This window comes from Berghia stephanieae, chromosome 10 (assembly GCF_034508935.2).
Source record: "Berghia stephanieae isolate SIO BIC M18660-M18661 chromosome 10, UCSD_Bste_1.3, whole genome shotgun sequence".
Taxonomy (NCBI): domain Eukaryota; kingdom Metazoa; phylum Mollusca; class Gastropoda; order Nudibranchia; family Aeolidiidae; genus Berghia; species Berghia stephanieae.
The window spans coordinates 9374328-9389587 of record NC_088369.1 but is presented as its reverse complement, the minus strand read 5'-3'; the positions used below and the strand labels follow the sequence as shown (position 1 = coordinate 9389587).

Sequence of the window (15260 nt, the reverse complement as noted above, 5' to 3'; positions counted from 1 at the left end):
TAGCGATTAGACGTAGATTCGAAGAGCATACCACCAATGTACTTAGTTTGAAATCACCTACAAGTCTCATCTGGACACAAGCACAAAATCCAACAAAGAGGAAGACACTCAAATGCTTACATCATACATCAAAAATAACAAATATAATAATAATACATGACAGAGAGATGATTTACAAGGAAAAAAAATATCTCCCAAAACAATAACTATGGATTTGACTGTTTCCCTCCCTGCCAGGACTCCGAACAGGGCCAGGACAAAACCAAGTAATCTCATTCCAAGACAAAGACAGAAAGCATGTTGGAAAACAGATATAAGGCGATAGAAGACACAGTATGTACCTCCCTGCCCGCTATGGGAGATCAGGATCCCCACCCAGAGATACTGTTTGTAACACCCATGAAGTAGTGGGAAGGCATAAGATTTACTTCAACCCAATAGGCTTCAACAGTCGCGACGTCTTCAACAGTCGCGACGTCACTTCCCTCGTAATGACGCATAGTAACTTAGTAACTGGCTCCAAATTATCGGAACAATGGCGGACGCCCTTATGAAATACTTCTCCGAAGCATAAAAGTGTATCCAGAGAAGAATACATTATAAATCTGATCATGTTTTGACTTTTATACATTCTGATCACATGACATGTGAAAAAGTTCTAGCCAGCATGAAGAATAAAAAGTACAGATTTTCTTTGTTTAGAACCAAGCTGCTGGTTGATGGGCAGACGTGACATCAGACTATTGAAACTTATTCCCAAATTATGAACCTGTTTCGAGCCTCCCAGCTCAAAGCGCTTTACAGGGGGTCCCAGACCGACAGCAACACTTAACATGTAGGACGAGACATGACGCCTGTTAGACAATTGTTTCGGACAGAGACAACGCTTTTAACGGCCAGGTACTCATTTTACACCCAAGTACGGTGAGAGAATGTGAGTAAAGAGCCTTTGCCAAGGACTCAACTATGTGCAGAGTGAGCCCCGAACCACAGACCTTCCGAAAGCGAGTGTCATACCACAAGACCACATAGCTACACAAGAAATAGACGTAGTTGACATGGGATATTTTCAATTTTGAGACAATGAACTGTTACAAGAGGGAATAAAAGTATGATGTCAAAAAACTGGTTCCAATCTCATTGGAAGTGTAAAACTACTCTTCCGAAGGGCTGCATACATACCTTGTGTAAATGATCTGGTTTCAGAGTGATGGCATCTTATTTTCTAATTTAAATATATGCTGGTCGTCAAGAAAGATCATCCATCCTCGTTCTTAAGAATTGGCCTATACATCTTGCTACTAAAATAGTTATGTCACCTTATATTTCAATACGGATCCTATTCATTATTTGTCCTCTGAAGAACTGGTTACATACACTTTCAAGGATTTTGGAACTGGAAAAGTAGAAGCAGGTGTGATGTCACAACTTTTCTGCCCTATTGTAGAAACAGAGGCAACGCTGTTAACGGCCAGATACTCATTTTACACCGAACTACGGTTAGAGATGTGAGTAAAGAGCCTTCTCCAAGGACTGCGCCGAGCGATGCTTGAACCCAGGACCTTCCGATCCGAAAGCGAGTGTCATACCACTAGACCACATCACCGCACCTCCCACCATCTCCTATGAAATTTGTTTCTCAATTTAAATCAAACTTACAGCATAGAGTAGTAGAAGAGCCAAAAACTGAGTTGACAAAAATCTTGCACTGAAACGAAATCCTGCGGAAGTAAAAGAAACAATTGATAAGATTTCATATTATAATTGTTGAGATATTATTATTATTATAAACTTAGATTATCAGTTAATGTGAATTTATAATTCTACCATCATTATTATTATTGAATGATTTCCCTTTGTTTACTTTTCTACTTTCACTTCCTTCTTGTTTTATCATCAAAACCTGCCAAAGGCAGATGATCATTCTCAATAATAAAATCTAGTTCAATCGAATATTATTTTTGGTCCATCATTCGTCAATATATTATAATATGAAACCATTAATGCAGTCTTAACCCGCTTAACAATAATAAACTGCTATCTAATAAGATTTTAACGTTTTAGTCCATTTAGTTATTTATATGTATTGATAATCATTTCATTTCATTTTTTTAACATTTAGAATTAAGCTACCTTTATAAAATCCTTAGAATTTTTATTGTTACGTATCCTACACTTTGTTTAATTCTGTCAAGCAAGTCCAATTTGTTTATTATCTATTCATTGCCATTTTTAAACAAAATATACAACCCTTCTTCATGTTTTTAAAAAAAATATATCTTCAGTTTTACTTTTTATGTGTTTGATTTTTTGTGGGTTTCTTCAGGGCAGGGTGGAGGGAGGGTTGTTTATTTTTCTTATTTAAACAATTCATATTTTCCTCTTTTTTGTGTGAAAATACAAAGTCATAAGATTTTCACTGTTCTATGGCTTTTATAAAATCTCCAGCAGATTAATACCGCTATTCAACAGAGGAGGGGGGGGGGGGAGAAGAACCCAAAAGACCCAAAAGTTGAGAACTGCAGAATATTTTCTTAAATATCAAGTTCTTCCAAGCTGTCAGAATATATATAATATGCATAGGAGTATCATGGCTCGTTATATCCATCTAGCTTCCCCTTAACTGTTGCCTTTAAACAACCAATACGCTCATCATTGAAAAAAAAATCAATCAACTCACTAATACTGACCAAGGTAAGCTGGAAGAGGGGGGGGGGGGGGGGGGGGGGAAAGGGCATCACTGAACTACACAAACTAGGAAGTCAAATGATCCAAGTTTAGAATATTCCTCTTCGATGACACAGTCATCCTATTCCCTCTTTTTGCCAAATACGTGCCAGTAGTAGTAGTAGTAGTAGTAGTAGTAGTAGTAGTAGTAGTAGTAGTAGTAGTAGTAGTAGTAGTAGTAGTAGTAGTAGTAGTAGTAGTAGTAGTAGTAGTAGTAGTAGTATGTAGTAGTAGTAGTAGTAGTAGTAGTAGTAGTAGTAGTAGTAGTATAGTAGTAGTAGTAGTAGTAGTAGTAGTAGTAGTAGTAGTAGTAGTAGTAGTAGTAGTAGTAGTAGTAGTAGTAGTAGTAGTAGTAGTAGTAGTAGTAGTAGTGTAGTAGTAGTAGTAGTAGTAGTAGTAGTAGTAGTAGTAGTAGTAGTAGTAGTAGTAGTAGTAGTAGTAGTTAGTAGTAGTAGTAGTAGTAGTAGTAGTAGTAGTAGTAGTAGTAGTAGTAGTAGTAGTAGTAGTAGTAGTAGCAGCAGCAGTAGTAGTAGTAGCAGAGCAGCATGCAGCAGCAGCAGCAGCAAGCAGCAGCAGCAGCAGCAGCAGCAGCAGCAGCAGCAGTAGCAGTAGTAGTAGTAGTAGTAGTAGTAGTAGTAGTAGTAGTAAGCCCCGCAGTCTGAATGACGCTTGCTGAGAATTGTGATTCAGTCACAGATTTTTAAAAAGCCTCGATGAGTATAGCTGCTCTCTCCATCCATGTTGTTAATTGTTTTCATTGGTCACGGTTCTGGGCCAGAGTTTTGAGGCTGTCAAGATCTCGTTGTGACTTTAGTATGGAGAGCACTGCAGTTTTTCTAAGTTCTTCAGGGATTAATTTGGCCTCATCTATAGATTTCTGATATGTAGAGAGATCCTGGTTTACTCATGGCACAACCTATATGATCATATCAAGCTTTTGAGCAATGCTGAGAGTTTTGAAGATGAACTACGACTATCAGGAAACCACAAGAACTTTCTTTCTTTTTGATATGCACTCTGCCAGACAGAGAAAGGGATTTATAGTAAATGGTTTTAATCAAAGACATATTTTTGTTAAATTCAGCATCTTAAATGGGGCTCAAAGTCACTTTTGTCTTCCATAACCCCCCACCCTCCAAAAGCCATAATCTGTGACTGCTTACGTGGATTTCGACGATACGTGTGGTCCAGCAGAAAGCCAATAAATTTAGACTTGAATCCAACTTTTTCTTCCCTGTAAAAATAAAACACTTTTTGTTACTTAGCGATGTCATACAAATTGAATGTTTAGATTGAATGAGTACTGACTCACAATACAATAATAATAATAATAATAATAATAATAATAATAATAATAATAATAATAATAATAATAATAATAATAATAATAATAATAATAATAATAATGATAATAGTAAAAATAATAATAACAACAACAACAACAACAACAACATAATAATAAAAAATAATAATAATAATAATAATAATAATAATAATAATAATAATAATAATAATAATAATAATATGATAATGATAATAATAATAATAATAATAATATAATAATAATAATAATAATAATAATAATAATAATAATAATAATAATAATAATAAACCCATAATCCATACATAGGCTCTACTAAGAGCTTTATAACCAAACTCACGCACACGCACAAACGTTATACACACATGCACAAACACATACTCGGAGAGTATCATTTTTAAACAAAAACTTTTTAACTAAATAAAAATTGATCCCTATAACGCACAGCCTTTAATTTAGATTTTAAAAACAGCTCAACTGGCTGATTCCCTCAGCTCTCGTTAGAGAGCGTTCCAAGTTTGTGGCCCAAAACAGGAGAAAATTCTCTCACCGAGTTTTGTATTTGTTTTTGGTACAAATAGCCAATGGAATCAGATGAGGATCTCAATGTTCTTGGCTGTCTATAACCATGGAGTAACTCAGATAAGTAGACTGGTGTTGATCCTTGTTTTTGTTTTTTAAAGGTTTTACGACGCTTACAACACATTAAGGTCATATCAGCGCCAGTAAAAAGGAAGAATATGGGATAGTAAAAAGTTCAACAATAACAAATACAGCACCCAAGAAAAAGTAAGACAAAGGGGAAATGATTCAAATAGGAAACAGATGTAGATTCTTAGAGCACACTATCAGTGTACTTAGTTTGAAATCACATAAAAGTCTCACCCAGACACAAGCACAGGTCCCCACTAAGAGGAACACACTCAGATGTTTACAAATTATTATATGTATATATCACAAAATATTAATACAATGTAAGAGTATAACAGAGAGATGATTTACAAGATAAAAAATATAATCTGCCAAAACTCTAACTATAAATTTGACTGTTTCCCTCCCAACTAGGGTTTCTGACCCGGGGCAGGACAAAACCCAAGTAATCTCATTCCAAGTCAAAGACAGAAAGCATGTTGGAAAAAAGATATAGGGGGATAGGACACAGTAAGTGCCTCCCTGCCCACTATGGGAGGCCAAGAACCCCACCCAGGGGTTGATCCACTAGCCTTGTGTGGCTATGTGGTCTAGTGGTATGACACTCGCTTTCGGATTTTAAGGTCCTGGTTTCGAGCCTCGCTTGGTGCATAGTTGAGCCCTTGGAGAAGGTTCTTTACTCACATTCGCTCACCGTACTCAGGTGTAAAAAGACTACCTGGCCGTTAACAGCATTGTCTGTCCGAAAAAATTGTAATATCACCCAACAGGCGTCATGTCCTGTCCTGCATGTTAAATGTTGTTGTTGGCCAGGGACCCCTTGTAAAGCGCTTTGAGCATATTTAGTGGATTTTGCGCTATATAAAAGCTCAATTCTTTAAATTTTTAACATTTTAAATCCTTCTAATGGAATCAGAAAGGATAGATTTATGAAATGCCATTAACTATATATAAATTTGAGCATTTATATATGTTACAGTGAATGAAATAATCAGTCGGATGGTGAAAAGGTTTGAACTGAGATATTGCCAAGTTTAGTTAGAAGTTCAATTTTTATTTTTAAAATGAGTTCTTGTCATAAATGATTAAATCAACCCTTTTTGTACATCTTCGGGAAATATCAAAGCTTAATTTCACTTCTAAATGTTTTTTACAGCAAGTCAAGTTGAAAAAGTATGAAATTTGAGAAAAGTTGCTGGATACCTTTCCCATACATCTGAACATAACGTCATGAAAAATCACCCGATTTAATTCGAATAAAAATCAAAATGCTCTGGAGAGCATATGCTTTCAGAAAATGAAAAAAAAAAAAAAAGCAAATCCAAAACTTTCACCTTCCAACTGATTATGTCATGTACTGAAACATATGGGCTTACCGAGGAGACAACATGCTCAATGCTTATCACAGTGTTTGATTTAATTCTGTGGCAGGCAGTGTGAAACTAAAATTTCAATTTCATACAAAACGAGTCACTTTGGACAAGCAAATTTGACAAATAAAAAAAAAGAAATACAATATAGATAGTGTGAAGTTGACGTCACTCAGGTCTTTGTTATTGCTTTTTGCCATCTGCATTTATGAGTAATTCTCACCAAAATGTATTAACCAGACTATAAACATTCAAGGTTACACATAGTTTTATGTGTTGGTCTGTTATACTTCCGGATGGCAATGTTGTGAGCTTCTTAGCCAAGCGCATACGATCTATATAACAAAAGACATAAAATAGAATATATCTCATATTATGATAATCCTAACATTCATAAATTCATTTAATATTGGCTGGCACAATTACGTTTACTTCTTAAACATAACCTAGAATATGAACAGTTGCTCCCAAACAATTTGGAACCATTTCAAAATGATAAGTTCGGGTTTTCTGTGATATTTAATAAATTCCAAAGTGCCTTAATGTGTGATATTTCTTTTGCAAACTAGGTTATGTTTAAGAAGTGTATATATATAAAGATCAAGATCCTATTACAGAAAGAATGCGCCAAATATTTCTCTGCCGTCTATCTGGTTTTTAATAGATATATTTATATTTTTATTGCTTTTGTAATTGGCTGAAGATGGGTTTTGAGTCCAAAAACGTTCTGTGTTCAGAATTTTGTTCTCTTTTGAAGTTGTTGTATTCATTTTTGTATAGTAATTTTTTACAGTCCACAGTTTCTACCAGCTTAGTAGGAAGACAGACAAAGAAGTCCTGAGAAGGATTGGAATAAAATCACCAATTCTTCTTCAAACTGTAAAGAAATTGAAACTGAACTATTTTGGCCACACGACTCGCCACGAATCATTAGAAAAGCACATTCTGCAGACAAGGGTAGACGGCAAGAGAGGAAGAGGTAGACCAACAAGAAGCTGGGAACAAGATATATGTGAATGGCTGGGAATGACAACAACTCAAGCAAGCAGACTGGCGGAAAACCGTAATCTGTTTCGCAAGAAAGTTCGGGAAGCAACGTCCTACGCAGGATCAGCTGACTAGTAGTAGTAGGAAGACTTAGCGGAGGAAGATTTTCAAAACTGGGTTGACAAAATGAATTTGGAGGTGTAGCCATACGCCACTACTACTACCAGCTTAGTAACACTTTGACAGATGCATATCGATAAATAAACCTACTCACATTTTCTGGGGTTTCTTGAACAAATCTCTGATGTGCAGACCAATATTGGAATTCTTGAAATCCTCTAGAGTGCAATGGTGCTGTTGTTTGCCATCTTTCAGGTTAGAGAAAATGCCATCCCTGTATGGAAAGTCCTGTGTAGAGATAATGAAATATAAAGGATTGACATATGTAACTCATTGCCTCTAAACAGTATTATGTGAGGGTAAACAAATGACAACAATTAATTTTGGACAAAAAAAAAGAAAAGAAATGGGCAATTTCAGTTTTTGTTAGTTTGTGAATTTTTTTTTCATTCTCCTCAATAAAACAAATTTTTTTTACTCAGATCTCATATTTTTGGCTATTTTGGAATAAAGAGAGGTTAACCTCACCATGACAGGTCGTTGTGCTGCTATGTGGTCTAATGGTATTACACTCTGCTTCAGATCAGAAAGTCCTGAGTTTGAGTCCTGAGGGGCGCATAGTTGAGTCCTTGGAAAAGGCTCTTTACTCATTTTCTCTCACCTAGTCAGGTGTAAAATGAGTACCTGACCGTTAACAGCGTTGTCTGTCCGGAAAAAAAAATAATTATTGTAATATCGCCTAACAGGCGTCATGCCTCATCCTACATGTTAAGCGTTGCTGTTGGACACGGACCCCTTGTAAAGCACTATGAGCTTGTTTAGTCGATATTGCTCTATATAAAAGCTCAATTTTGTTTTGTTTTGTTTTTTGTTTGGGTTTTCTCTTTTATCCATGGCTTTGACTCATTTATAGGCAATTTCTTTTTTGTATTCAAGAGACTAATGTCATATTACTCACCTTGTAGAATTTATACGGAAGTCGTATAGAAAGATAACACAGACACAGAACGGTTGGAAGTCCACGGAACACTGTTATGATCCGAATACTCTGAAAAAACACAAACAAAAAAACTATGTAATTTGATCAAACTTGAAGGTTTTTGCAATGTGTAGGGATCTCTAGCCATAAACTAGATGTGCGCAAGTATAGTTTTGGTGTTAGAGTGGTTCATGTGTGGAACAGTTTACCAGAGAAAGTTGTCAGTGCTAATTCACTTAACTCATTCAAGAACAGACTCGATAGCTATTGGAAAAAACCAAGAAATCTTCTATGATTACAAGGCTAGCATCACATTGTGTTCACGGTAATCTGCAACTGGAAGAAACAAAGATGAGTCCAGCAAAGAGGATCATTGAGAACCTGTGCTGAAAATCATCTCTAAGTATCTTTAAGTAAGCTCGGTGACCATAGCTCTACCTCGTCCCAGGCTTACCCGGTCTATATAAAAGCCTACGGGAACTCTCAATCTCTCTCTCATTCTTCTATCACTACTCTCATCCGATCCCTACAATTCATCATAGACCTAAACAAGGTAAACTATATTTTTATACTTTAATAATTTAATAGTTTTAACTTAGTAATTCCGTGATCACCTGCCATCTGGACCCTTCCTAGATTTGGAGTCCTACAGCCAGAATACAGAGTTCTGGCAATCACGATAGTTACTACAAATGCAAGCTCTGAATGGTCAAAACTTTATTTTCAACTTTTAGTGTATTGGTAGATAGTAGATGATAGTCTTTCTAATATATTTTTTTAAAATTGAGCTTTTATATAGCGCAATATCCACTTAATGTGCTCAAAGCGCTTTACAAAGGGATCCTGACCAACAGCAACACAGGTGATATTACAATTTTTTCTGGACAGAGACAACACTGTTAATGGCCAGGTACTCATTTTACACCCGAGTACGGTGAGAGAATGTAAGTAAAGAGCCTTTTCCAAGGACTCAACTATGGGCTGAGCGAGGCTCGAACTCAGGACCTTCCGATCCGAAAGCAAGTGTCAAACCACAAGACATGCTGTCCAATGACCGAAAGTAAGACATCGATATTCCACCTCTGAAACAGGAAGCTACAAAGTTTGCATCACCACCACCATCTCCACTATCACCACCACCTCGACCATCATCATCATGTTCATCATCATCATTATCGACAACAATAATAATAATAATAAATAATAATAATTATAGATTTACAGTGCGCCAAATATCCCTTCTTCAGGAGGGCTCTGGGCGCATAACATAGATTAAGCCCTAACACAGTACATGAACAACGCTAATTATACACATAATCAAAAGAAAGCCTGTCGGAATAAGAATGTCTTCAATCGACGCTTGAATTCCTCTAGTGAAGACGAAGAACGTATCTCTAGTGGTAGTAAATTCCACATCCTTTGGGCCAGAATGCTGAAAGCCGTGTTCACCAGCCTTAACTCGACAGCGGGGTGTTTTCAATTTAGCGGGGTGTTTTCAATTTGAGGTCGTTCGTTATAACAATAGTCATGGCACATCTGCCACACTGAGTGGCTTGTAGTAGCCTACGTCCATTTTCCCAAATTGTTATTTGAATAGTACTTAATTTAGGTATGAATTTAAGTAGAAAAAAAAGAAAACTGAATAGAAACCATACCAGGAAAAAAAAAACATGAAAACAAAACCACTGACCACTGTCATCTCACAATCTGCAAGCCGTATTATCTCAATAATCATCAGAATCCAGGTGTACACAGACCCCGCTCCTAATCCAAGAAGACTTCCAGTTGTCACACATCCGAATATTGGGAAATAGCCGATTCCGATTACAAGGGCACTCACCAATGTTATTAATGCTGAAATATGAAAAGGTGAAAAACTCAAACAGGTTGAATATTATTACATACAGGTACCAAAAAAAAAATTCGGAAATGTTTAAAATCATGTACAAAACTAAAGAACTTTTAAGTATGAGCTAACATCGAAATGTAATTGTTTTGAGGTGTTCATTTCATTTTTGTTATTTTTCTTTTACTTTTTGTTCATTTATTTTTAGTAATCAAAGAATATAACAGATCTTTTAAAGTGTAGACATCGCACAAGATTAAAGAGTTGGTGATGTATCCAAGTTGAAATTTGAAATGTGACTTCCTGTCATCCATATTCTTTAAGCATCAGACATTAGAGATATTGGAGGAATAGCGGAGAGTGAAAATAGGAATGATTCTGCCAAAAGTGGAAGGGTTGGCAGGACGTAAAAATGCATCCTTACTATGCATCACAGCTGGTCCATCGTAGTCGACAACCACACTACTTGACATGAAAAAGACGGAAAAGAACACGTTTGCCGTGGCTCCGAGTGCACACATGTAGGAAATCCTATCCGACTTGGTAAGTATGTCCATGGGGCTTAGAAGAAAAGGAGAAGAAAGAAAGGCAAGCACTCTTTGTTAGTGAAAACATAACTAGGTCTGAAAATTATCAACCACTTTCTATCTCTGTAAAGCCCTTTGAGCACGTTTATTGGATATTGCGCTACATAAAAGTTCAATTTTTTTTTTATATCTATTTAACAAGTTCCAAGTTGAAAGGTCATTTTAGGCAATTGACAAGATAAAAATCTAGAATAAATTCTGATCTTTTAATCAACAAATGAAAACAAATCTTTCAATTAACAGATGAAAACAGTAAAATCAATAACATTGCAGATAACCATCATATATCCTGGGTGTCCCACTATAATCGTATAAGTGCGAGAGAGGTGATTGTGAAAAAAAAAAAAAAAAATTTTAAAACCGAGTAGCTTCTGCCATAAGTTATGTTATGATAACAATAAGGTTCAACAGTCATGACGTTACTACCTCGTAATGATGCATAGTACTTTAGTAACTGGTTCTAAACTATCGGAACAATGGCAGACACCCTTATGAAATACTTCTCCGACAAGCATAAAAGTGTATCGAGAGGGAAAAAAACCAATATAAATCTGATCATGTTTTGACTTTTAATACATTCTGATCACATGGCACGTGAAAAAGTTCTAGTTAGCATGAAAAATAAAAAGTACCGATTTTCTTTGTTTAGAACCAAGCTGCTCGTTGCTGGGCGGACGTGACATCAGACTATTAAATCCTATTCCCACCAAATAAGGGCATTGTGTTTAGTCTGTTGGTCACAACGGTAGGTGAAGGGTTGAGCTTCAATAAAAGCTAAAAAAAATTTTTTTTAATTTCCAGCACATGGTATTTGCATGAATGATCTGATGCCCTCAATATAAAAATATGATTAAATAACACTAAAAGTGACATAAAAACTTTCAACATCACTTGACTTTGTAACAAGTCAAGACACCATAGCCTTAATCCAACAATGCCACAATTCATTTATAATATTGTAGCTGTGCGGCTATTGTGGTCTTGTGGTATGACAGGATGGTCCTGGTTTTGAGTACAGCTCTGAGCACCGCATAGTTGAGTCCTTGGAAAAGGCTCGTAACTCACATACCCTCACTGTTCTCAGATGTAAAATGAGTACCTGGCCAAAAACAGCGTTGTCTCTGAAAAATTGTAATAAAATATTGCCTAACAGGCATCATATCTCATCCTAAGTGTTAAATGTTGCTAGTGGTTAGGGACTCATTGTAAAGCACTTTAAGCACTGTTAGTGGCTATTGCGCTATATGAAAGCTCAAGGTTTTTTTTAATGATGATAATGATGAGGATAATTATTATGACGATGATGATAATGATAATGGTGATGATGATTTTCACTACTTATCGCTTACTGAACCAGCCCAGGCTTGCCATTTAAGACATCCATAAACAGTTTCCTCCGTGTTTGTGTGAAAGATAATGTTAACACAATCAAGACCTGAAATAGTGAGAGATTAAAACATGAAAATTAATGGATGTTTTGATTCATTGTCCCTTCCTGCATATGAGTCCAGAGTTCCACTAGTAACACTGCTGTAAGTTTTCAATCACGCTTTAGCGTTTTTCCAATAGCACTCAACACGATTCGTGTACACACTGGTGATATGATCTACAAAGTCTCTGTCGAGTGTGACTACGAGATGTTGGTAAGGGGGTTACACAGGTTTGTTTATAATCCCATTATTGAGTGTGGTAAACCATCAGAGCGAATAATACTCCTGGACCAATATTGTCCCAAATTAGTGGTAGTAGAGTATTTGTCTCCTTGTTGGAAATGATTGCAAGGAATCCTTGCCCCAGCTCCCTACAAACTCTCCCAAAAGTGTGGCTGTCTGAGTAAACCCGGAAAGATGCGCAAATTTAATAAATTGAATTATGTATGCAGTGGTGTAGACCACATCTATCTGATCATTTACCACTTTAAATTTTCTTTAAATTTAGAACCCAAGTTATGAATTTTTTTTTCTGAATACAATCTATTGCTATGGGAAACACTTTATCTTCGATTTTGGCTCATATCTCGAACCGAAGCTTGCCGCATCTTCCCGGGTTTTCTCAGCCAGCCTCACAAATACCAAAGCCATGAGACAGCATGCCCTCCCGATTATATTTTCCTTTAGCTACAAAACTTCAATCAGCCTCAACTGTTAATCCAGGACCGCTAATTTGATACAGATCATTCTGCAGCCAGTTGGAATAAATGTCTCAAAAATACTGACACCATTGAATTGAAATAAAAGAATCAATGAAATAAGGAACAAGGAATTTCTTAAAATATTATATTGAGTGAAAGAATCAATCAATCAATCAATCAATCCATGAAAGTAAAAATAAGGAAAGCATAAAGAATGAGCTAATGTATAAAAGATTTGATAGATGAAAAAAACGGAATAGGCAAAGAAAATATATGAGCACGATTTACTTACTGCTGGTATCATCATCAGTAGATAAAAACTATTAATTATCACAGGATCTTGGCAATTCACTTTAAACATACTTCTGTGAAGCAAACAGAATGATGGAACAAATAAGATGTAAAATTTGTATTTGAATGTTGAAAGTATCAGTCAATTGTCAGTTTTTACTTGTCTTTTTCATCATATTCTAAAGTTAATTTGTAATGTGTCTTAAGATATTTGCAGGTCTGATAGGAATGCAATTATTGCCTTGATTTAACATTGCTGTAATGGACAAAATCTTGCTTTGGTTTGAAAGTATTTCCACTACAAAAATGAGCCCATACCAATTCAGGTTATCAGACCTGCAAATAAGAACAGGTCGTGTGACTTCCCAACTTGTTACCTGTCAATCGAAGTTTCAAATCAGATGCAAGGTTGTACAAAGTTGAGTCATTGGAAAAAACCCTTTACTCATATATGGACGCTTTTAAGGACAAGTAGGCTATCCCAGATTTTACTGTTTTTAGAAAATCAACGTTGAAGATTTCGATCCCATAAAATGTCCAATTACTCAAATACTATTCACTATTTTTTTTCAAAACTTTCTGTGTGGAATGATAATTGTACTTGACAATGATAGTCATAAAAGAAAACAAATACATCACAGAATTCTCTTATTTTATTAAAACAAATGGGTTGGCCGAGTTGTTCATATTTAAACAACACCACTGAGCAAAGAATTCATATTAGATAATAAGGGCTATCCCACCCAACCTGCACATCGGGCTACCCTAGTTAAATGGGCTATCCCATCTTACACATGGACATGTCCGTTACAAACTAATGGGCTGTCCCTCTCACACATGCAGTCAATTTAATCCATTTTCCTACATTAAACGCATGTTTAATGCCTTAAATTATATTTTTTACGCATCTCAACACATTACACTGACAATTGAAATGCAAAACATTACCCAATATGATGGCATTGTTGTTTGGTGGAGAGTTTTCTTCATTTAGTCGTGAATTCGACATGTCTCATGTTGAAGCCATGTTTGAAGGGTTAGCCCACTTACACTTATGTACACATTGTGTTTTCGGTTAAAACACAAGGCAGTTTATACCGATAACGAAGCAAATAAACGAAATTGATGATCAAAACCTTTTCAGGGGGTAGGGCAATGCCCGCTTTTGACCCCTATGTAATTATTTTAAAAACTGAAAAATCTGGGATAGCCCACTAGTCCTTAAAAGCGTCCATATTTTCTTGAGGCTATGTGGTCTAGTGGTATGACACTGGCTTTCGGATCGGAATGTCTTGAGTTCTAGCCTCGCTCGGCGCATAGTTGAGTCCTTGGAAAAGGCTCTTTACTCACATTCTCTCACCATACCATGATGAATGTCATGTTCCGAATATTCAGTACGTTTTTAGATCCCCCCCCCCCCTCTGCCTCCCTGTTAAGTGCTTTAAACAAGTTTAGTTGATATTGTGCACTATTCAAAAGCTCTTTTTTTCTTTTCAGTACCTGAGTAGCTTTGTCGAGTTTCACAGTATTGACGGATAGTTACAAGTTATACCATTTAACCAGTTAACTGTCATACTCTGGAGAAATCGTATTTTAAAATTTGGCCAGAAGGCTCGTCCTTCAAACATTGATTGATTTAAATGACCCTCATCTTTGAAAAAATTCTCAAACCTGGGACTTCACAAAGTCTTCCTTAAACTCCCATGTTCTAGAGTTTTTGCCAAGATGCCTTGCACATTTTGGTTAATTTTTGTTCATCAAAACTGATCCATATAGTTCATAGAGTGATGATGATGATGATGATGATGATGATGATGATGATGATGATGGTAATGATGATGGTAATGATGATTTGACTCACGTGCCACCATCGTCATAGCTATCGTCATAGCTATTGTCATAGCTATTGTCATAGTTATCATACATCGTCATCCTTGACCCAAGTGTCTACTTGGAAATAGCGCAATGTTGGTCTGAAAAGGATTAATAGGATTCAGGATTATTGGCATAACATTATACGAAAATAATTACAAATACCAGTGATATTGTTAATTCAATAAGCTTTATTTCAACGACTTTTGATGCTGTTGGTAGCGGTTGTGGTAGCAATAATAATCGTGAATGTTATAGCAATGATGATGATGATGAAATAATAATAATAATAATAATAATAATAATAATAATAATAATAATAATAAATAATAATAATAAAGATTAATAACAACAACAACAACAACAACAACAACAACA

The 15260-nt window shown here is 35.9% G+C and overlaps 1 protein-coding gene across 6 annotated transcripts in view; it reads right to left on the bottom strand.

Moving 5' to 3' along the window:
* Window positions 1-15260, bottom strand: part of LOC144956203 (stimulated by retinoic acid gene 6 protein-like) — a 744310-nt gene that overhangs the window by 712836 nt on the left and 16214 nt on the right. For all 6 annotated transcript variants that reach the window (XM_078886641.1, XM_078886642.1, XM_078886647.1 and 3 more), the window contains exons 2-10: window positions 14872-14983; window positions 13012-13084; window positions 11938-12023; window positions 10426-10562; window positions 9846-10009; window positions 8135-8224; window positions 7331-7464; window positions 3891-3961; window positions 1660-1721 (exon numbers count right to left, since the gene is read on the bottom strand). In XM_078886641.1, the coding sequence (XP_078742767.1) occupies window positions 1660-1721; window positions 3891-3961; window positions 7331-7464; window positions 8135-8224; window positions 9846-10009; window positions 10426-10562; window positions 11938-12023; window positions 13012-13084; window positions 14872-14942 (888 nt within the window). In that variant the 5' untranslated portion in view covers window positions 14943-14983. The remainder of the gene's footprint in view (window positions 1-1659; window positions 1722-3890; window positions 3962-7330; window positions 7465-8134; window positions 8225-9845; window positions 10010-10425; window positions 10563-11937; window positions 12024-13011; window positions 13085-14871; window positions 14984-15260) is intronic.